This window comes from Penicillium subrubescens (assembly GCF_028828155.1).
Source record: "Penicillium subrubescens strain IBT 31985 chromosome Unknown utg000010l_segment0_segment0, whole genome shotgun sequence".
In the NCBI taxonomy this organism is placed as follows: Eukaryota; Fungi; Ascomycota; class Eurotiomycetes; order Eurotiales; family Aspergillaceae; genus Penicillium; species Penicillium subrubescens.
In genome coordinates this window covers 3061844-3081704 of record NW_026643160.1, presented here as the reverse complement: position 1 = coordinate 3081704, position 19861 = coordinate 3061844, and the positions used below count along the sequence as shown (strand labels likewise).

Sequence of the window (19861 nt, the reverse complement as noted above, 5' to 3'; positions counted from 1 at the left end):
GTAAATCCGGGTTTCCCTTCTTTTGTCGCGCCGTGCCAAGCGCGTGGGAGAAGCTCCAGTGGCTTATCTGATCGTGATTCAGCCTGCCTGAAGTCGGACTAAGTGGAGCCTTATTACGTCGAGCTGAAAACTTCTTTTTTGGCGTCAGACGCGTTCTGGAGCGCGTTGTTGTTGGTCCTAGCTTTTAATGGCCCCAATGGACAAGAAATTGGTTGTGGTTGATGTAGCTCAAGATGGTGAATAGTTGATGTGTTTCAAGCGTGGAAGTGCAGAGCAACGGGATATAAGATCCGACATAGCAAAGCAATATCACAGGTGAGTAACAGCAACAATCTAACCCCAGATATGTACACTGTACAATACAGATGCTGGTCGAGGGGACTACCGCAGGCACGGCCATGGATCGACTGCCCTAGCGTCGGATGTTGGTGGAAAGCCAGTGGCATGAGAGCAACTTGAATTTATTTGATTATTAAATTATTTCGACGCGAGGGGCTGGCTGAGGTAAGCGCGGCTGGGCGCGTGGTCACGTGCAGCGTGACTTAGCCCGTCGCGCTAAAAGATTCACGTCCACCAAGTACTTAACCGATTCTTCTCCCACTCCAGCTTTCGCGCTTTCTCTTCTTCCCCCTCAAGCCTTTGCCATTCCCTGTCTTGCTGTCCTTGTGTTGCATTCAGTTGTTGTTTAGTGATCACTTTCCCTTCAACACATCTTCCAATGGCTACCCAAGTCACCCCTTCGAAGCAGGTACGTGATGTCACTCGTGTCGCCTCTCGCGGTAGACGCGTCGTGAGCATCGTTTTAGCTAACTTGCATGCTTTCATAGACTGCTTCCTCCTTCGAGAACCTCAAGATGAGCGATTCCCCCGTCAAGAAGCTCGACTTCCAGTCCGTCGGCAAGGAGAACGCGCCCGCGTCTTTCAAGTCCGTCGACGCGACCACCACCAAGCCCGTCGAGAAGACCCTCGAGGTTACCAAGGTTGCTCCTAGTATTAAGGAGGCTGAGGCCAATGAGCCCCTCCTCCAGGAGAACCCCCACCGCTTCGTCCTCTTCCCCATCAAGTACCACGAGGTAAGTCACGTCGCCGACGCGTCTACGCGTAAAGTGATTTGGGCGTGTAAAGACTCGACTTTGCACAGCCAACCTACACACTTGTCTGGTGAACAATATGCTAACAATTGTTCTTATCCCCATAGATCTGGCAAATGTACAAGAAGGCCGAGGCCTCTTTCTGGACCGCCGAGGAAATTGATCTGTCCAAGGATCTGCACGACTGGCACAACCGCCTGAACGATGACGAGCGTTACTTCATCTCCCACGTTCTGGCCTTCTTCGCCGCTTCCGACGGTATTGTCAACGAGAACCTGCTGGAGCGCTTCAGCGGTGAGGTTCAGGTCCCCGAGGCCCGCTGCTTCTACGGTTTCCAGATCATGATGGAGAACATCCACTCCGAGACCTACTCTCTCCTCATTGATACCTACATCAAGGAGCCCAAGCAGCGTACCTACCTCTTCGATGCCATTGACACCAGTATGCATAACCCCGTGAACACTTTCCATCCCAAGATTTGCATGCTAACCAATATCCAGTCCCCTGCATTAAGCGCAAGGCTGAGTGGGCTATGCGGTGGATCTCGGACCGTGAGTCCACCTTCGCCCAGCGCCTGGTTGCCTTTGCCGCCGTCGAGGGTATCTTCTTCTCCGGCTCCTTCGCCTCTATCTTCTGGCTCAAGAAGCGTGGTCTCATGCCCGGTCTGACCTTCTCCAACGAGCTGATCTCCCGTGACGAGGGTCTGCACACTGACTTTGCCTGCCTGCTCTTCTCCCACCTGAACAACCGCCCCAGCAAGCAGGTTGTTGAGGATGTCATCATCGAAGCCGTCGGTATCGAGCAGGAGTTCCTGACTGATGCTCTGCCCTGCGCTCTTCTCGGCATGAACTCCAAGCTGATGTGCCAGTACATAGAGTTCGTCGCTGACCGTCTTCTGGTCGCTCTCGGCAACAAGAAGTACTATAATGCCACCAACCCCTTCGACTTCATGGAGTCCATCTCCCTGGCAGGCAAGACCAACTTCTTCGAGAAGCGTGTCGGTGACTACCAGAAGGCCGGTGTTATGGCCTCCACCAAGAAGGAAACCACTGCCTCCTCCGAGGGCGAGCAAACCCCCAAGAACAACGGCCTCAGCTTCGATGAGGACTTCTAGACGTTGTCTCTTGTCATTAATATTCCCCTCTCCTTCCTCACCCACTCCACCTGTCTTGTTTTATACCCTCAAGTTGTGGGGGTTACCTCACTCTGTTCTCCACATGATATCACGCTGCTTTTCTGTCTGTTTGTTTTCTTTTGCTTTTGATGGGATTTCTCCGAAGGCTACGCATGGATTAGGCGTTTATTTTTTTTCCTTGTGTTTTTTACTTCTTGGTCTGTCCTAGACTTCTGACGGTCATGTCTGATATGGGATGGATGGCGGATATGTGTATTTAACGTTTGAATCACTTGTTCATTGTGTATCTCTTCCTTGTAGTCCGGACTTTGTCAAGGGTATGCTTAGACCTGATTTAGTCAACCGCAGGGTATCCATACCAACCAGTCTCGCTATTTCGGCAGTCTTCCAAACACCCGCCTCTGCACCCGACTTGACAGCGATCTCCCATGAATATGACTCGACTTAGATCCACCATCTAAACCCCTCGCCATTGCGCAACCAGTCCATGATCCCGTAACATGCATGTCATTAATCTCTATGAACCAATCCATCCAACCCACAGCACACTATCCCACCCATCCTCCAATCATCAACCCTCTTCAAAAAACAGAAACCTATCATCGCTTCCCCTTCCCACCCTTCTTCTTCCCCTTCCCACCCTGCCCCGCATTCGCGTTCGCATTCGCAGCAGGCGCAGCCACAGGAACAACCTCTGCGACCGCCGGCGCATCAACCATCTCCACATCACCACCTCCAGCAGCACCCGAAACCCCCAAACTCGCCACGTCCGCACCACTAGCCAGTTTGCCCAGCCCCGTGATCAACCGGCTTACCTCGGCGATCTTGTTCGTCTGGTACTGTAGGACGATGCCTGTGGTGGGATTGTAGGTTTTGAGAGTGAGAGAGGCGACGGGGGCGGGGGGTGTTTTGTGTTGTGGTGGTGGTTTCTGATGTGGTGGAGGCTGCTTTTTTGAGCTGTGATTTTGAGCGTTTGGCGCGGGCGCCGGGGGTTTCGGTGGGAAAGTGGTATTTTGTTGTTATCCGGGTCTGGAAAATGTATTAGTTTCATTTTTGTCTTGGTTTGTGGTTGTAGGAGGGGTGTGGAAGATTGAAAATGTTGGCATGGGCATGGGCAGTGGGGGGTTGGAAGGGTAGTGCGACTCGGATGCTATTGCAACTTGTCGCTTTGGGCGTGAACGTAAGGAATGTTTCAACGTACAGTATCCGGGTATGCCTCTAGAAGCTGAGCAGACTGCTCCAGGAAAGCCTGAGAGGTAGGAAGGTAAGGCATGGTTGCGTGTAGGCGAGAGCCGGTCTCGCTTTTGCGATGGTGCGGAATTGAGTATGGGCGGGGTTAAGAGTTGAGTATCGGCTGAAGGTGTACTCAATTGGGCGAGCTGGTGAAGAAGCTCAAGTGAACCGGCCGAGGAAGTGTTGCAGGAGGGAAGTGTGGAATTGGGGGGTGAGTGGTGGTTGTGGTGAAGTCCGGGGGTGGAAATGGAGGTGGTCCGTTAGGTTATCAGCGCCGGACTTTTTCTAGGTCTTGGCGTCGGTGGCCGACCATGTCCATGCTGTTATGCTTGGGTTAGGATGACTTTAATAGGTTATGGGCTGATAGTACCACTTTCCACATGGCAATTGTTGAGGTAATTCGATGATAGACAATTGACAAGACGAAACGATATTTTTGAATGTATTCGCTCTTCATTCCATCATGAAGAAAAGTCTCATATCATACAGGTAACAGGTACTCGAAGACTATGTGTCCATCCACCCCCGCCCTCCATCCATATTCGTTTCCACACCCATGAAGACCAAAATGATTCCAAGTAAGAAAAGAAATGCGAGACTAAAAATGACAAATATCCAAAACCCGCGGGAACCAATTCCCCAGCACCATCGCAAATATCCAAAAAGGCCAAAAAGTCATCAAAACATAACCGTGCATACTAAACGTTGGCAGAGATCCAAATCTCTACCTCCAAAAATATCCAAAAAAATATTCAAAAATGTCCAAGATATCCAGAAATCATACAAACCACTCACGCTTCACAACTCACTCAATAGCACGATTACACTGCACACAAATCAACTTTTGACTCCCATCCCTCCCCTTCACGCCCCTAAAATTCATGCCCCGACAATGCTCACACCTCATAATATCCTCCTCCCCCGCCGAAGAACCATAATCACTACTCAACACACTCGCCGCAACACTCAACTTGCGCTCGCTGCCACCACCAACGGACGGAATCCGATTCGGACTGAGCAGATTCTCCGATTTGCGCGATTTCATGGCTAGTGCGTCGTGCGTGATTTTGTTCCAGTAGGCGTAGCTGTGGTCGCCTTGTAACCAGAGGGGGTTGTCTTTTGTTTTGCCGCTCGCGACGAGGTCTGCTGAGGAAGAAGGGAGCTTGCGTGGGTCTGGTGGACCGCTGCGGGATGGTTTGTGGCCATTTTGTTTGGGTGTGTAGTCGTGGGAGGGGCGCGGGGATGGTGGCGGGGATGTTGTTACTACTGAGAGGGATTCGTTTGGTGCTAGGCTGGAGGGTCGAGATGAGGAGAGGCGGAATGTAGCCGAGCGGTGCTGTGGGGAGGGAGAGCGTGTGCGGAGACCAGAACGAGAACCGTCTGTGCTGGTGCGGCCGTGGCGGACGACGGAGTTACGCCAGGATATGATACGTTCAGAGGGTGTTTTGTGTGAGGATTCCTTGCCGGTGGAAGAGGCGATACTGTTGCGGGCGGAGTTGGAGCGGCGCAGGATTCGTCGGGAGATTGTTGAGTTGGCGTCCCAGTTTTCATACCGCCGTTTGTGGTAGGCGCAGTCTTGTCGGAGGACTTTGATTTTGCCGGAGTAGTCGGCGATGACGATGATGTTTCCGTCTGCGTGTCTGGAGCGAGAGATGTAGGAGGGTGATTCGTGGGCCATTTTGCTGATGATGGATAGTCGGGGTGCGGAGGAGGATCGCTTGTGGTTGCTCTCGTGTCCTCGTGGTGGGCTTTCTTGCTTTGAGGGTTCTTCCGTGCTCATGAGAGCTACTGGGGGTGGGTTGCAGATGTCGTAGATCGGATCTTCAGATAGCCCCAGGGCCTGCTTGGTCTTTGTAGGAGCGACGAGGGCCACCGTCACAATGGCAGATTGTGTTTCGAATACCTCCACAGCTCGTTTATCTGTATCACGTTCCACAGTGCCAATGGGCCAAACGTATGCTCTGCGATCCTCACTTCCACAAATGACATGCTTGCCGTCATCGGTGAACGTTGCACGAATCTGGCTGCACGTATTCTCATTCCCGCGGAATTTGGCCTCCAGCGCTCGCTCACGGAAGTCGTACATGCGAATGCGGGAGTCGTTGCTAGTGACCAGCAATTTGACATCGCCGTTGGGATCATCATTTGGAACTGTCATGGTGTCGATCCCGGTGATCTTATTCCTTTTTGAGTTGCGACCACGAGTAGATCGAACGTGGATCTGACCAGAGACTTTCAGACCCTCGGTTTCGTAGATATTGAGCAAACCATTCAGACATCCAGCCATAGAGTACCGTCCATCGGGTGTGAAAGACACCGCAGTGATCATGTCGGGCACTGTGGTGACGAATGCCACGTTCTTATCTGGGATACTCCATAGCCGTAGCTTTGTGTCGAGCGAGCCAGCGAGGAAGAACCTATCATCGCGAGGATGGAATTGGATCGATGTAACAAAGTCGGTGTGCTGAAAACAGCAAAGACATTCAGTCCGACTGGCATGCCATAATCGAACAGTCTTGTCCATTGACGAAGAAAGCAGAAAGTTGTTCTATATTACGGTCAGCCTGTTTCAAAAACGAAACCTTCTCTCTCTCCTGTGACGGCCATACTTTACTCCAGCTCAGATCCAAAATACTACCCGTATGTCCTTCAAAAACTCGAACCGGCTTAGGGTGAAAGACAGGCGCATTCAACCTCGGTGGCTGATCTGTCGGCGTACCCTCGCCTCCCCGCGTGGCGTCTCCGCGCTCCTCCGGGTTCGAAATCACCGCCCATACTCGAACCTTTTTATCCTGACCAGCCGCAGCTAGAAACTTGCCATCTTTGGAAAAGGCCAGGGCCCAAATCGCACTTCCAGTCCTATCATCATTGCCAAGGCTGGACCTCCGTCTATCGGCGACTCGGGACGGAGCGCGTGCACCATCTAGTAATTCCTGTGCTAGAAACACCCGGTCAAAGGCCTTATCTTTCTTGTAATGCACACGGGTTCTAAGATATCTCGCAGGCGCCGGATGCCGTGGAATGAATCCTATCGGATTGGACGTGTCGACGGACATGCGGCTGGCATCTGGCTCCGAGATTTCATCTTCTGCCTCGGAGAGCTGGTCTTTCTTTTTGGTGCCAATAAGACGGCTTAGAAATGAGACACCCTTTCTAGAGGGAAAGTAAAAAAGAGAAGTGTAGGTTAGCCATCATGCAACCATTACAAATATATAAGAATCCATAGCCCAGCAGCTCGTTGTCCGGACCCCGAAGGGGGGGAAAGCAGTGTTCACGAGGAGGGGCGGAAGTATGCGGGATCGGGGGTCAAGCAGATCACGCGTGTGGTCGGCTTTTTGGCATTTGGGGGCTTGAAGCTTTCACGATGTCACACTCACTTCTTTTCTTTGGGAGGGTTTGAGTTTGACGCTGCATCTCCCCGAGCAGTGCTGGTCTCTGACAGGTTGAAGTCGGAGCTGCCGGCCTCGGCCTCGTACGAAGCCCGACCAAGCAGTTTCAGGGGAATTGACTTTTGAGTATTTGTTCGCTGGATGATATGCTATAGCAAGGGAATAGAAAAAGAGAGGAGAGTCAGCCGTGTTTTCTTTGATACCTTGACGGCCCCTTCGGCCGTTCGCCTTTTTCGGGAGACCCGGAGGTCGTCAATAGAATATTCCATCCTCCTGCTTCCGCTTACCTGAGATAAAGGGTCGATGGCGCTGTTCTCAGTTCTTGTTTCATGCAGGGTATAAGTCGAGTTTCTAGCCACAGGCCCACCAATGTGCTGTGGGCGACGAGTATTGCGCTGCGCATCTTGGCTGTTATTCGAGCCCGACGCGCCGTCCGACGTGACCGACCCTGCACCTATCGATGGTGATGATCGCCCGTCAGCGTCTGCACGTCCTGCATTTGACGTCGTGCCGCAAGGTAAGCTTGGCTATAGGCTCGCGGAACCCCAGGAAACGTAATTCCCAGAATTTCCAAGCCAACCAGACCAAACTCCAATGCGCGCATTTGCACTTACCAATGGGTAAAGTTTGCGAGACTCTGAGTGGTCCTGGTTTGGGCTCGCCGGTTATCGCGGGAATTGTCGAGCTGCGCGGTAATGCGCCATTCTGGGCTGCGCTCCCCTCCATTTAGTCGCGCGCCCCCGTCGCATGGGGTGTGGCTGTTGGTGGTGGGGGAAGAGGCGGAGGGGGTGGAGAATGGAGAGACGATATGTTGGGTGTGTGATGTGTTTGGTATCAGGTGTTAGAGGAATTGGGCCATAATTAAAAGAAGAAAGGGGTGCGACATCTGACTAGAAGCGCGAAGAATTGTTGGAAGCGAAAGAGGCGAAATTAAAAAGTCACGAACTGATAGGCTAGAGCGGCAACGGCCGGAGAACGATGGATGACATCAAATGCTCCGAGACTCTTGTAGAGTGGAGACTCTCGAGACGACTGGATCAACTGGCTTGACTACTGATCTTACTGGACCCTGAGCTCTCGTGTCTCTCTGCTTATCGCCGACAAGCGTCGCTAAGACCCTAGTGGGGTTGGCATGTTGAAATGTTCTAGAATTTCGAGAAATCAAAGTTGAAAAGTTCCAAAAAATTGATCATTTATAGATACATAGGTTTCATCATCACATTCAGATTCATGTATGCTCGTATAGTGTATAGTTTGTATAGAGGATCATCATAGATTTCCATCCATCTGTCCTCCGGCAACAATTGTTGGGGTTTTATGGTTGTTTCAGCAGCATCTTTCTTTAAATGCGCGCCTGCAGCTTTCGTGCACGATCCTTGGCAATGTCACACATGGCCTAATCTCCGAGTTAGTGACCATCAATCTGACAGTCTGCATCTGCATCTGCACATACCTGGATAGCCTCTGTAATCTCCTTCTCCTGGTCCGCCCGGTCAATGCGCTGGCGCATTTCCACCATAATCACATCCCGGCTGCGCCCATTGACAAAAGTCCTGTAGCCCAGATAGGATCAGCATTGACTATCGGAGATAAACTAGCTAAGCTAGCACAGGTTGTATCATCTGGAGAGAACCTACACAAATCGCAGTCCGGGGAACTTCTCCTCATACTCCACATTCAGCGCCAACAACTTCTCCGCCTGCTCCTCAGCACCCGTGTTCAATTGCGCCTGCTCCTTCTTGCTCAATTCACTAAGATGTTCGGGGTTGGCGGGGGCCCGACCGAGTCGCGGGTGTGAGCCCAAGATGCCGAACAGCACCTTTCGGTCGGCGGGGGAGGTTTGCGCAGCCAGCGCAAAAAAACGAGCTCCCACGGCGTCGATGAGAGAAGTATAGGAGTTGAAGGTCTGGTTTGCCAGTAGAGGAAGCATCAATTGGTGGATCTCGGGCGAGGGCTCGAAGAGAGTGTCTAGTACGCGCAGCTGAGTCTCTGGCGACTGGGAGGGCAGCGATGAAAGTGCGGGGAGATCGGCCATGATTGTGAGTGGTGGGGACCTTTTGGTGATAGGATCGAGAATCGCGGGTCAGATGGTCGAGGATGATTTTATCAATTCTGAGTTTGAATTGATGGGGATCGGGTTGGTATTAAGTAGATTGTCTTGGTGGTGTCCCACCATCGGGGGTCGCCGAGTGAGTCGTTGTTCGGGCGGGATCCAGCGGGAGTCCCGTAGAACTTGAGATGCACCCCGCAAATCCCTTTATACTTCTTTATACCCAGCTTTACGATGCATGCATAAAGCCTACAATGTGTCAGCGATAGTCGATCACTTTGAAGGAGTCCTTGGCTTCAGGATTATAGAGGAGAAATTAAAAGACAGCGGGTCCCGGGGAGAAATTACATCAATTTAAAGTTGCTAGGCTTTCGATGAGCTTCGGCCAGATCTGCATGTCTTTAGATCTTGTCCTCGTGACCAAGGACATTACTGAGAAATTCACTCAAATGTTAGCAGATCATGTAAGGAATAATTATTCCGCTGGAGCGGACTATACTGCCACTGTTAGCGTCGCCTAAAGAGCATGTCATATGTTGATGACCAAAACCATATCTATTCAAGATCCATCATCCTGTGCGAGCTTTGGGGAATCATTGAGCAAGAAGAAAGCCGTGACTGCTTTACTCTTTTTATAAGACATAGACACATACATTTCTTCTTAAGGATCACATCAGTCGCTGGTAATATTGCTTTAGAGTCATCACAACTAATCATGGCTACCTAGAACCTACCTCAATTCGAATTTGTAAGTCTTTCAACTCCCGAGAGAACAGCAAGATAAACTCTTCATTGTGTGAAGAAATGAGTCAAAAGAATAACATGAAGATAATGCCTTGGTCAATGTCTTACAAAAGTCGGTTGAGTTGAAAAGCCGATCGCTTCCCTACGAGGTGGTCTGAGCCCGATTCCATTAGGGACTGGGCTGGGTACTTTAAATGCTTCGAGAACACCTTGGAAGGGAACAGAGTTTTGGACCTTATGATTTGTTTTCCTATTGGAGGAGGGTTGTGAATGTGAGCCATCTTCTCCCTCGAGGACTACAAGGTACAGTACATATGTAAGTACCAGTTCTTCTGGTTGCCTTGCAGAGAGTCGTTTGTATACTTCGGGTGTCCTTCCGCAGGGCCCGACCGGTCCGATTGGACTGATCAACCTGGAACAATTCGATGCATCGGGCAATTGGCAAGTTGACGTGTAAACAAAGGGGGATGAGAACGAGATGTTCGCATTCTTCGCCGTTTTTCTTTTCTCTCGCAATGCTTGGCAATTGAGTATATGTGACCTCGTACTTTGTGTCCGAGAACCCCTGCCAATGCGATCTGTTCCTCGTTGGTGCTAACAATGTGCGACAGCATGGTATGTGCCCAATGGGCCAATATCTTGATGATCCAACTATCCAAGAGCCCAATGATCCAATAACCCACTGGTTCCAATGGCCTCTGCCCCCGGAACAAGCACGAGGGGCTAGCTATAACGAGCATTGACTCCGAGCGGGCGTTTCAGAACCTCCACTGAAATGAGGATAGCCGCGAGTGGAGTCGATCAGCGAATTGGGAGCGGGTATGCCCCTGAACCAGCCCGAACAACGGGAAGAATAGTCTTCGTAACGAACGAGAGGTTCGCCAGTGCCCAATGCCCATCGTCGTGTCTCCGTGGGCTCAAGGTTGACCCCCTTCTCGGCCTATCGGTTGGTGGTATTGACGTCTGTCAATCGTTCCATCCTCATCCTGATTGGGGAGGGTCCCCCATTTACGATTTTGAGATCTCATCCGTGGCCCCAACTTTCTTGCCCGTTCCTAATATTCTACGGAGTACGAAGAACATAGCAGGGAATAACTAACTAACTAGTGAATCACTACTCCGTACACTCCAGTTGACTATTGTTCGGTGCAACAGTCGGACAGTGCACGTAAGGTGGAGGTTGCCCCAGTTTGGACCGTCCAAAGTCCAGACTCTCTCTCCTCTTCTCTCCCCCCTTCTTTCCTTTCTCCCCTCCTCCCTCGGATTCAACTCCTCCAGATTCACAGACCGCGACTGGTCTCTCAAAGCCTCTCCGGCACGCTCCTCATGCCGTGCGAGCCATGTCTCTCAATGGGCTAGATACTCCCACGGTCGTCGAAGCCTACCAGAATGCCCTGGCCGACGCGGGCGGTTGGTAAGTTTAATCGTGGAATGCTCGCGACTCCGTCTTCCCTCCCCCTTTTGCGCGCCTCCGCAAATTAGCCCACTATCAATGAGTCCATTGTAAATCTGACCATTGTACTTATTCGATTCTATCTAGGTTTCTATTACACTACACCGCACGGGATGAGGTCGCCCTCCTCGACCGAGGCACCGGCGGGGTGCCCGAGGTGCGCAATGCCATCGACAACTACAACGAGACCTCGCCGCTCTATGGCTTCTTGCATTATCGCAGGAGGAAAGTCATCCTGCGGTTCATGCCCGAGGGCCTGTCACGACTCATACTAGGTACGGCCCCGACTGGTGTGCGACAAGATGCTAGGATCGAGGAATCAAATCACTAACCCGGGGACCCTTTCTTTCTAGCCCGAAGTAACGTCCAGTTTCAGTCCGTCCTCGACAAATTCAACCCGCACGATACGGTACTTCCTTTGGCTCAGGCTTCCGACTTGAACGAGAGCGCCCTGTCATCTGCCTGCCTTCTCCACACGGCCTCGGGATCAATCACGTCTTCCTCGAGCTCACTCCGGCGCCGTCGATTGATGGAGATCACCGAAGATGCGGAGGAAAATGGCGCAAAAGAAGAGTCAAAGGATCAACCCGAATTGCAATCGCAGTCGCAACCACAATCTCCTCCCATGGTAGAGACAAGACAACGATCTGATAGCCAGAAGTCGGAGGCTACTATTGTACCACCCCCCTCGACAACCTCCCCCGAAGTCGAGATGTCCTCGCCCGAACTTCGACCTCCTCCATCGCGAGCAAGTTCCCGTTCCCCTCTCTCGCGCGGTAGTCCGAGCGAATCGCACTCAAGCAACATGTCTCCAACTTCCCCTCGATCCCCCGAATCTGTGACATCGGAGCATTCCCGGTACCGGAATATTCTCGACGAGTTTCCTCGCCCGTCAGAGGAAATTCGAATGTCGACTCAGTCTGCGCGACCCTCGTTACGCGATCTGGAGCGAGCGGCTGGGTATACACCCAAAGTCAAGCTAGGTCCACGTCCCTCACTCGACCAAAGTGGACGGCCTCGCACCTCAGGAAGCTCGCGAAACCCTGACCAACGACCCGTTGCCTCCATGCCCGCCGGCATGCGTCCATCCTCCGTGCGCAAACCCCCGAGCATCAACGAAGTCCCCCGTCCTCGATCTCAAGGAAGCTCCTTTGCAACCAAACCGAACAGTCGAGCACCTCCAATTCCACCCTTGCTGGTCCCTCCTCCGTCGATTCCCATTTCGAGACCGCCTCTCTCTCCCGGTGCCAAATCCTTGGGTGCCCTGTCAACCTCGTCCGGCCTGACTCCAGAGAAAGAGCGCTTGATGAAAGCGTTGCACCAGCGGAAAAAACAAATGGCTAAGCGGGCGGAACAAACGAAGAAGAAGCAGGCAATGGCTGATGTAGAAGAAGAAGAAGAAGCAAAGGAGACAAAAACAAAGGAGCCTGTTCAGAACGAGGAAGAAAATAAGGAGAATATTAATCTGGCGCCCCAGCTAGCTGCGAGCCCCAAAATTGAGGCTAAAACAGTATCTGAGCTTGAAACCAAGCTCGAATCAGAGAAGCCGCAAGAAATTCAAGTTCATGGGAACCTTGCAGAACCGCAGATGCCGGTGCCCGAGCCATCCGAGGTACCTGAGCAGCCTCAAGACCTGGCTCCATCTGGACCCGAAGAAGACCAGTCTTCAGCCTGCCCTGAGGCACCAGTGCCTGACTCGCTTCAGGATCAGGCAACGATCGTGCTTGAAGACGAGCAGGTCTCTCCTGAAACGTCAAAGGATGACCCGGAATTGATCGCCGATGCAGCGGTCTCCGATTCCGAATGCCCATCTTCTCATAATTCGGACCCCAGCGCGGACACGACATTTTCTACTGACCGCGCCGAGACACCTCTGGAAACTGCCAAGTCCGAAACACCGCAGACTTTCATCGAAATCGAGGGTTCTGAAGTTGAAACACACGAGGAGCCCACAGACTCCGCAATTTCTGACCTAATTGAGACTAAGGACGACCTAGTCCCACCTAGCGCCAACGTCGAAGTCCCACTCACCGAGGAGGCAGCCGACGCGACGCTAGAACTGGAAAACGCTTCTCCTGTGCAACTACCTGAGGTCGCGCCAGTCGTTGACGAACAAATCAAGGAAACCGCCACTGAAGAGGCAGCCCCCGCAGACTTCCCCGAAACCCTCACCATCCCCATCCTTCCGCCCGTGGAGTCTCCCCCAAGCCCCGTAGTCGAGCCTCCGGTCGCGCCTGTGTTGGTCTCTATTGAGCCTGTCCCTCAAGACGAGACGACCCCCGAGGAGCAACACATCGCGGCTGTTGCACCTCCTCTTCCTCCCTTGGACCAAAGGCGAAGAAAACACTTGGAGCCGATTCAAGTACCGACGCAGGAATTTTCCGACGACGACTGTCTCCTCTCGGATGATTCTTTCATGGAGGAATTAAGGTCGGCCACCGTGCAGGAGGCCAGACCGGTTTCGGTCAAGTCTCCCAACGGCGGCGATCAGTCTTGGAAGGGTTCCCGGGCTGTCTCCAGCCCTTACCTCACTTCTCCATCCGCCATGCAAGCTTTGGCGGTGGGGCGATCTGTCTCCAGCTCACACGTCGACAATGGATCTTCGACTCCAGTACTCATGGCCAAGAAGATCAACGTGTCTTCTGGCATCTCGAGCCGCATCAAGGCCTTGGAGAAGTTCTCCAGCCGTGAAGGCACTCCTTCCGGTCCGACTCCCCTCAACGGGCCGTCCGCCTCTTCCTCGTTTGAGGAGCTGCGCAAGCGTGCGTCTGTATCATTCCCTAGCGGTACTATTCCAGACTTCTCTCGCGCTCCCAGCGTGAACCATCATGACGCTCGCCCCGTTTCTTCCAACCGTCGTACAAATTCGATCTCGGTGACGGCTCGCATCGTCCGTGACACTAGTGTGTCCCCTGGTTCCTCTGGTGTTGAACCGTCAGAGTCGGATGTCCTCAACCTCCAGGCTAGCCCTCTCACTGTGGAACAGCATGAGACAAACGACGAGGTGGTGTCTACCAACCAGACTGTCGAGTCTCCCGCCCCCGTCGTAGAGGACCGCACCATGTCCATGTCATCTGCTGGGTCCAGCCGCCAAGTCACGCCAGTTTCTCGCCCTGCAAGCCGTCTGTCATTGTCCTCGCGTTCCAAGGCCGATGAAAATCTCCAATCCGCATCACCCACAGATGAGAAGAAGGGCTCCCGCGCCTCCCGGTTGATGCGCCGTATGTCGTCGATGACCTCAACTTCCCGCCGCAGTATTATCGGAGCTTTGAGCCCACCTGTAAAGGAAGAGTCTGCAGTCTCTCCTCTGGGTAACTCGGCTATCTCGAACTCCTCGTCCCGTCAGACCCTCTCTGAGCCTGTCGAGATTGGCGAAGTCAACGTTCAGTTCCCTGAGACCCTCCTCTGGAAGCGCCGATTCATGCGAATCGATGGGGATGGCTACGTGGTTCTCACCCCCGGCACCAATGATGCCAGTGCTCGCAACATGATCAAGCGCTATCACCTGAGCGAGTTCCGGACGCCTTGTCTCCCTGATGAGGATATGCAGGAGTTGCCCAACAGCATTCTGCTAGACTTCCTAGATGGTAGCACACTGCAGTGCGCGTGTGAGTCACGACAGGGACAATCCTGGACTCTGCAGAGTAAGTTATCTCTTCCGGTTGAATACCGTGTTTATTGTACGACGGTTGAATTAATGCTAACAAATACACAACAGCTCTTGTCGACGCTCACAACACCCATCGGCAATGATTTCACCCACTGGCGGCTTCCCAGGACCGGCTTCCTCAGCTTACTGCATCTCTTCACATTTCTTTTTTCGCCTCATAGATTTGAGCCACATTTATCATCGCACCATCGTCGTCGTCCTTACGCACAATGCCTCCGTTTCCCTGAATCTCGATTTCATTTCACTCTGGCCGGCCGGCCCTTGTGTCTATCTGCATCCCACATATCATTTCCTATTTCTTCTCACCATCGTCATTTCTTCTAATTTCCTGTTATTCCCTTTTTGTATCTCTGATCTCCCATCTCTCTCTGTATGTGCGAGTGATATATGTGGCATGTTTCGTGGTATACCCCCCTTTCCAAGTCAAAAAGCCTCTTTCGACTTTTTTCTTTTTCCTTTTCTCTCTCTTCAATCCCTCTCGTGTTTCAAAGCTAGGGTCCGTCCTTCATGGATGGTCAAAACCAGCTTTCTATCTCCCGTGTACATGTGAAGACCACGCAATCCTCCTGTTCGTTGCAACGTCTTGCATCCGCCGTGACTGGCGCGGAGTTTGTGTTACCACCTCCTTTTTCTCCTGATCTGTTCTCCATAGCTGCATGGTATGGCATACAAACTCTGCATTGCATCGTACTCTTCTATTTCTAATCTTGAAATGTAAAGCTATTCGTGTGATGGGTATCACCTTTTGCGCGATCTCTATAAGTCAGGTCACATCTTCTTCGATATGGCATGGGTTAGGCGCAGCGCCTCTTACAACGTCTGGGACACCAAGAGGGTTTCTTGATACCCTAAGCCGCTACTTGTGCGACGCTATCCGTGGACTAGAAAATCACGCAAAGCTCCGGAGATTCCCCTGCACAGAGCTCCTGACAGGGTTTCGCAAGAAGAATTCGTGAATCCCATATCATTGTCTGAGACTTTCGACTTAGAACTGTACACCAATTCCTAGACATCCACAGACAAGGTATCGAATTGTTACAGCAACGTCCACGCCCAATACGATCCGTCCATCGGACTTCTACAACAGTGATAAATATCTTCCCTCCTAGGTGCTGTACACAGAAAACCCATCTCAGGGGTACTTTTGCCAGTGGCGCACTCCTGTCCTACAAAGTTAAGCTTCGCTGAACCTTAAAAGTAAAAATATAACAAGGTATCAGTAACCAGTAGCCAGTAACCAGGCACAGCACAACGCGGCAAACCGGCATTGTGCCGTGCAGGTCATGCCATACCGGTAGAGAATTTATTATTGATTCACGGCGTCGAGGAGGCAGCGTCCCGATATCGTTGCAACATCACTTTGTCAATCACAGTGTTCTTGTTACAATATAGGATTTCTCCGCAGTCATGGCTTAGAACCGATAAGGCCACCGAGTGCCGGGTGAGTAAATCACTCGATGAGCTCCTGACAAGTGATTGCATGAGGAATGACTGAGGTGAATATCTGTATGTGATCCATTTGCCACTGATATATCTGGACTCTTTGGCCTAAGTCTCGGAAGGGAAAGTATAAAGCGGTCCTACGGCACCGACTTCATTGCTACATCATCCCATCTACTCTCCCGCTAGGAACTACCCAAAACTGCCTACCTGATATTGAGTCCTCTTTCGGACTTATAAACTCTTCCAACAGCCATTGATCAATCTCTCTGGTTGCCAAATTCTTGGTTTTACCATTACCATCATATTCCCATAATGAAAGTCGCCAATCTTCTTTCATCAATTTTTACTCTGAGCAGCATCGCCCTCGCTAGTCCGGTCAAACGTGCCGAGTCTCTACACCTTCGAAACTTTTATGTCCAGCATGCAGATGATGGAACGGGTGCGTTGCAATTTGCACTTCATAGTACCGTGACCGGTCTTTCTGATGAATGTTTTCTTTCATGGTATGTTGTCGATTCCATTCCATCTTTCACCACAATCTTATTTCTCTTCATCCATAACAGCTCATTTTTGAGTCACTGTCTTTCCAAACATGGAATATCCACCTTATAGTCTTCCAATGCTATAATCAGTTCAGCTGGCATTGGTTGGTATCAAGACTAACCCAAATTCAGGAGCACAACAAGCGACATCCAACCCAGCCTCGCAACGAATAAATGCCTCAACAATAACTACGAATTCGGCTTCCGCTATGGGATCGGCAATATCGAGAACTTTGTTCTAGTCATTCAGCGTGTAAATGAGACACAGCGAGGATACGAAGTGATTAGCGCTTATGCGACCAATCCCACTTGGATTTGTACGGGTAATCCGGTGCCCGGATTGACGGAACGGTGTGAGTGGATGGGGATTTTGGATATTGATTTTTAGGGCTGGAGATGCATTTTGATTTTCGTGTATGGAGGAGGGCACATATCTAATGTTTGATTTCACAGATGCAGTACTTATTGGTATGTAAAATGTTAATTGTCTAATTTGTCTGACGCTCTTCTTGAATGATTTATACCCACAATGGAAGATCGGCAGATGCCCAATGATTACATGAGGGGAGGCGATGCATGGAATTCTACTCGCTACAATGCAGGTAGGAACAAACTCAATCATGAAGCCTAGAGGCCAAGGGATCTTTTCAGCATAAAGTACAAGGGCTGGAAATCTGGGATTGCATCGGGTCAGTTGAAAATGCTCTTCGAAGAAGTGAAGGAGATACATACAGATTCCAACATCAAAATCAGCTTATCAAGCTAGCCTTTTGGCAGTATGTTCGTGTGACGTCGTTTCGAAGTCGATGCATCATGATCTTGAAGGCAAGTCAAGATCATCATCTCAGGTAGTGTGACCATGTACGCCATGGTCCTGATTCTCAAGAGTCCTGACCATTGGGTAATGTCTCTGGATCTCCATTCTGGGTTGTTTCTGCATGTTCCGTGGCCCCGTTTGACCCCCCATTCTCCGTATTTGCCGGATATTTTTCGGGAAACGCAGAGCGCATCTGCGCAATGTGCTGGTTGAGGAGGTATTGCATGAGATTGCTGACAGGCATTGTCGTATGCATGCGTCGCTCGGCTTCGACGATCTCGATGCGCATCTGTGCCTCCCAGTCATGTTCTGTGGCATGTGCCTCGATCTCTTCCTTGCGCTGGTCGCCCTTGGTCGAGATGGTCTTGGAACATCCGGGCATACGGCATGACCATATATTTGAGATTTTGTTCAATTCGGCGAGAGGGTGGGATGTGAGGGTATCTCCGTGGGCATTGGTAAGCAAAGATGGAGTCTGGGGAGGTTCGGACGAGAGTACGCTCTTCAGCAGTGAGGATGCAGCAGACCCAGAACTGGGGAGAAGAGAGCGACCTCGAGACTTTGCGGTGGCAAGAGGTGTCCTTATCAGCTCATGACCGCGACTTTTGCTCGGGGTATCGACGTCTTCCATGTCTTCCATAGCTTCGTCTTCTTCCTCAGGTTCACTGGCATCCGACTTGTCAACGTCCTTGTTGACGACTGCATTACGATGTCGTTTGCCCATCACCTTCCCAGAGACAACAGAGTTCATCTTGGGACGAAGGACCGATTTTTGTGTGTGGCCCAGGTTTTCATCATCGCTGGAGTCTTCGATTGGTTGTAGTGGTGTAAGGAGTCCGGGAGAGAGTGTACTGTCTAGAGTGGCAGCGTGTGCGAGCTCTCGATGAATCACGTAGCGCGACCACCGGAAGCCAGGAGTATCCTCTTCATCTAACCGCTCGACAACTGCGCCTGCTCTGGCTGCAATAATTTTTCCCGCATTCTCCCGGCTGAAAGAATATCGATCAGCTAGACTTTCCGTCAATAGATCGAGATGTAGTTTGCGCTTTGCTAGATGGCCCTCCTCCCTCAGGTCCGTGATCATTTGGTAGATAGCATCGATTTGTGATTTCGCGATTGCCGCAGGATCATGGCGAGGTGTTGATACTCCCGTCTCATTCTGCTCTCCTTCGTCCTCGGACTTGTTCGATCGCTCTTCCGTGAGCTCGTTATAGACATCCTACATAGAAAGGGGTGTCAGCAAGTCAAGTGGAACGCGATCCGGAAATGCAAATGACTCACGGTAAATTGGCGACGGAGGTGAACGAATACATTAGTCTTCTTCCAGTCCACACTGTCATCCTCCTCGTCGGCCTCGACCATGCAGCGAAGTAAGAATGGCGCATGTTGCGCAAAGACATCTGCGGATTGCTCTCGAGTCTCACAGCTGCCGTGTGTGTGAAAGACATACTAGCAGGAGTTAGTCGTCGGAACAAATCGCGCCGAGTGGTGGGAGTCGTATAGGAACTCACCTGCTCACATAGATTCTTGAAAGACGGATTGAGCTGCTTGTTGCCATGGTGGTGTCGATCTGTGAGGAAATACAGCATATCGACCGCCTGGACCATGCGGCTAAAGGTCGGCACGTAGCCCTTGGCAGGCGAGATATTGTACCAGCCAGCCTTGCCGGCCACCCAGAGTTCGACACTACGATCCTCGGTCTGGCCATAAGCGTAATGAGTCACATCGTCGATAATGACACGTTTGGAAGCAGATTCGGGGTCGATAACTAGACGAGAAACACCGCAAATGTGAGCAACACGTTCACCTCGAGCTGATAGGACGCGCCTTGCGATAAGCATAAGCGTGTAATCGAATACGCACGTAGATGGTTCTGGTCCTCTCTGAGCTCCAAGCAGCCAATCACCTGGACCGGATTTCGTTCTGTGGCATCCAGGAGATTGGCATAGAGCATCTTCCCCGGCCGCAGGACCTTCACGTCGACCAGATCGAAATCCGGCCATTCATTCTCGTCGGTGATGGAGGGATCGATGGGACGGAGGACGGTATCTTCGCGGGCGCTCATGATTGCGATGGCTTCGGGGGGATCATGATTAGTTCAAGTGAGTTGGAAGAGGTAGGCGAATGCGATTTCGAGGTCTCCTGGAGGGAGAACAAGTACAAAGGTGAAAGCAGGTTGGAATCTCGCGACGTCAACAGTGAAGGTCCATTGATGGCCGGTAACTTACCGATACCCGGCGATACCTTATCGGTTATCGATTAGCCTCGTAGCCTCGATACCATCGATACCGCGC

At 51.6% G+C, this 19861-nt stretch overlaps 7 protein-coding genes across 7 annotated transcripts; 3 read left to right on the top strand and 4 right to left on the bottom strand.

The window, feature by feature from the left end:
- Positions 1 to 504: 504 nt before the first annotated feature.
- On the top strand, positions 505 to 2512 carry N7473_012298 (ribonucleotide-diphosphate reductase subunit RNR2). Its single transcript, XM_057158237.1, has 4 exons — positions 505 to 748; positions 828 to 1073; positions 1199 to 1532; positions 1592 to 2512. Exons 1-4 carry the CDS (start codon positions 719 to 721, stop codon positions 2203 to 2205), a joined length of 1224 nt encoding a protein of 407 aa, XP_057004087.1. The 5' UTR covers positions 505 to 718; the 3' UTR covers positions 2206 to 2512.
- A 313-nt stretch (positions 2513 to 2825) lies between these two features.
- N7473_012297 (SRP9/SRP21 family protein) lies at positions 2826 to 3499 on the bottom strand (the record flags this gene model as incomplete). The annotated part of the gene is made up of 2 exons (XM_057158236.1): positions 2826 to 3173; positions 3428 to 3499. 2 exons carry the CDS (start codon positions 3497 to 3499, stop codon positions 2826 to 2828), a joined length of 420 nt encoding a protein of 139 aa, XP_057004086.1.
- A 765-nt stretch (positions 3500 to 4264) lies between these two features.
- N7473_012296 (WD40 repeat domain-containing protein) lies at positions 4265 to 7574 on the bottom strand (the record flags this gene model as incomplete). The annotated part of the gene is made up of 5 exons (XM_057158235.1): positions 4265 to 6007; positions 6069 to 6612; positions 6837 to 6997; positions 7136 to 7302; positions 7463 to 7574. The coding sequence occupies 5 exons, from the start codon at positions 7572 to 7574 to the stop codon at positions 4265 to 4267; spliced, it is 2727 nt and encodes a 908-aa protein (XP_057004085.1).
- A 616-nt stretch (positions 7575 to 8190) lies between these two features.
- N7473_012295 (2-oxo-4-hydroxy-4-carboxy-5-ureidoimidazoline decarboxylase) lies at positions 8191 to 8883 on the bottom strand (the record flags this gene model as incomplete). The annotated part of the gene is made up of 3 exons (XM_057158234.1): positions 8191 to 8244; positions 8302 to 8401; positions 8486 to 8883. The coding sequence occupies 3 exons, from the start codon at positions 8881 to 8883 to the stop codon at positions 8191 to 8193; spliced, it is 552 nt and encodes a 183-aa protein (XP_057004084.1).
- Positions 8884 to 10982: 2099 nt separating this feature from the next.
- On the top strand, positions 10983 to 14848 carry N7473_012294 (uncharacterized protein; the record flags this gene model as incomplete). The annotated part of the gene is made up of 4 exons (XM_057158233.1): positions 10983 to 11056; positions 11183 to 11370; positions 11449 to 14739; positions 14814 to 14848. 4 exons carry the CDS (start codon positions 10983 to 10985, stop codon positions 14846 to 14848), a joined length of 3588 nt encoding a protein of 1195 aa, XP_057004083.1.
- Positions 14849 to 16520: 1672 nt separating this feature from the next.
- N7473_012293 (uncharacterized protein) lies at positions 16521 to 17138 on the top strand (the record flags this gene model as incomplete). The annotated part of the gene is made up of 2 exons (XM_057158232.1): positions 16521 to 16711; positions 16883 to 17138. 2 exons carry the CDS (start codon positions 16521 to 16523, stop codon positions 17136 to 17138), a joined length of 447 nt encoding a protein of 148 aa, XP_057004082.1.
- Positions 17139 to 17236: 98 nt separating this feature from the next.
- On the bottom strand, positions 17237 to 19758 carry N7473_012292 (uncharacterized protein). Its single transcript, XM_057158231.1, has 5 exons — positions 19431 to 19758; positions 19079 to 19335; positions 18849 to 19016; positions 17483 to 18786; positions 17237 to 17424 (listed from the first exon to the last, which is right to left on the bottom strand). Exons 1-4 carry the CDS (start codon positions 19630 to 19632, stop codon positions 17632 to 17634), a joined length of 1782 nt encoding a protein of 593 aa, XP_057004081.1. The 5' UTR covers positions 19633 to 19758; the 3' UTR covers positions 17237 to 17424; positions 17483 to 17631.
- Positions 19759 to 19861: the final 103 nt, after the last annotated feature.

Bases quoted from the DNA above. Each gene is read 5' to 3' on its own strand.
- N7473_012298 (XM_057158237.1), top strand. From the start codon at position 719: ATGGCTACCCAAGTCACCCCTTCGAAGCAG. The intron at 749-827 runs GTACGTGATGTC...ATGCTTTCATAG, and splicing joins AAGTCACCCCTTCGAAGCAG to ACTGCTTCCTCCTTCGAGAA. The intron at 1,533-1,591 runs GTATGCATAACC...ACCAATATCCAG, and splicing joins CTTCGATGCCATTGACACCA to TCCCCTGCATTAAGCGCAAG.
- N7473_012292 (XM_057158231.1), bottom strand. From the start codon at position 19,632: ATGAGCGCCCGCGAAGATACCGTCCTCCGTCCCATCGATCCCTCCATC. The intron at 19,336-19,430 runs GTGCGTATTCGA...TTTCTCGTCTAG, and splicing joins AGAGGACCAGAACCATCTAC to TTATCGACCCCGAATCTGCT. The intron at 19,017-19,078 runs GTGAGTTCCTAT...AACTCCTGCTAG, and splicing joins TCAAGAATCTATGTGAGCAG to TATGTCTTTCACACACACGG.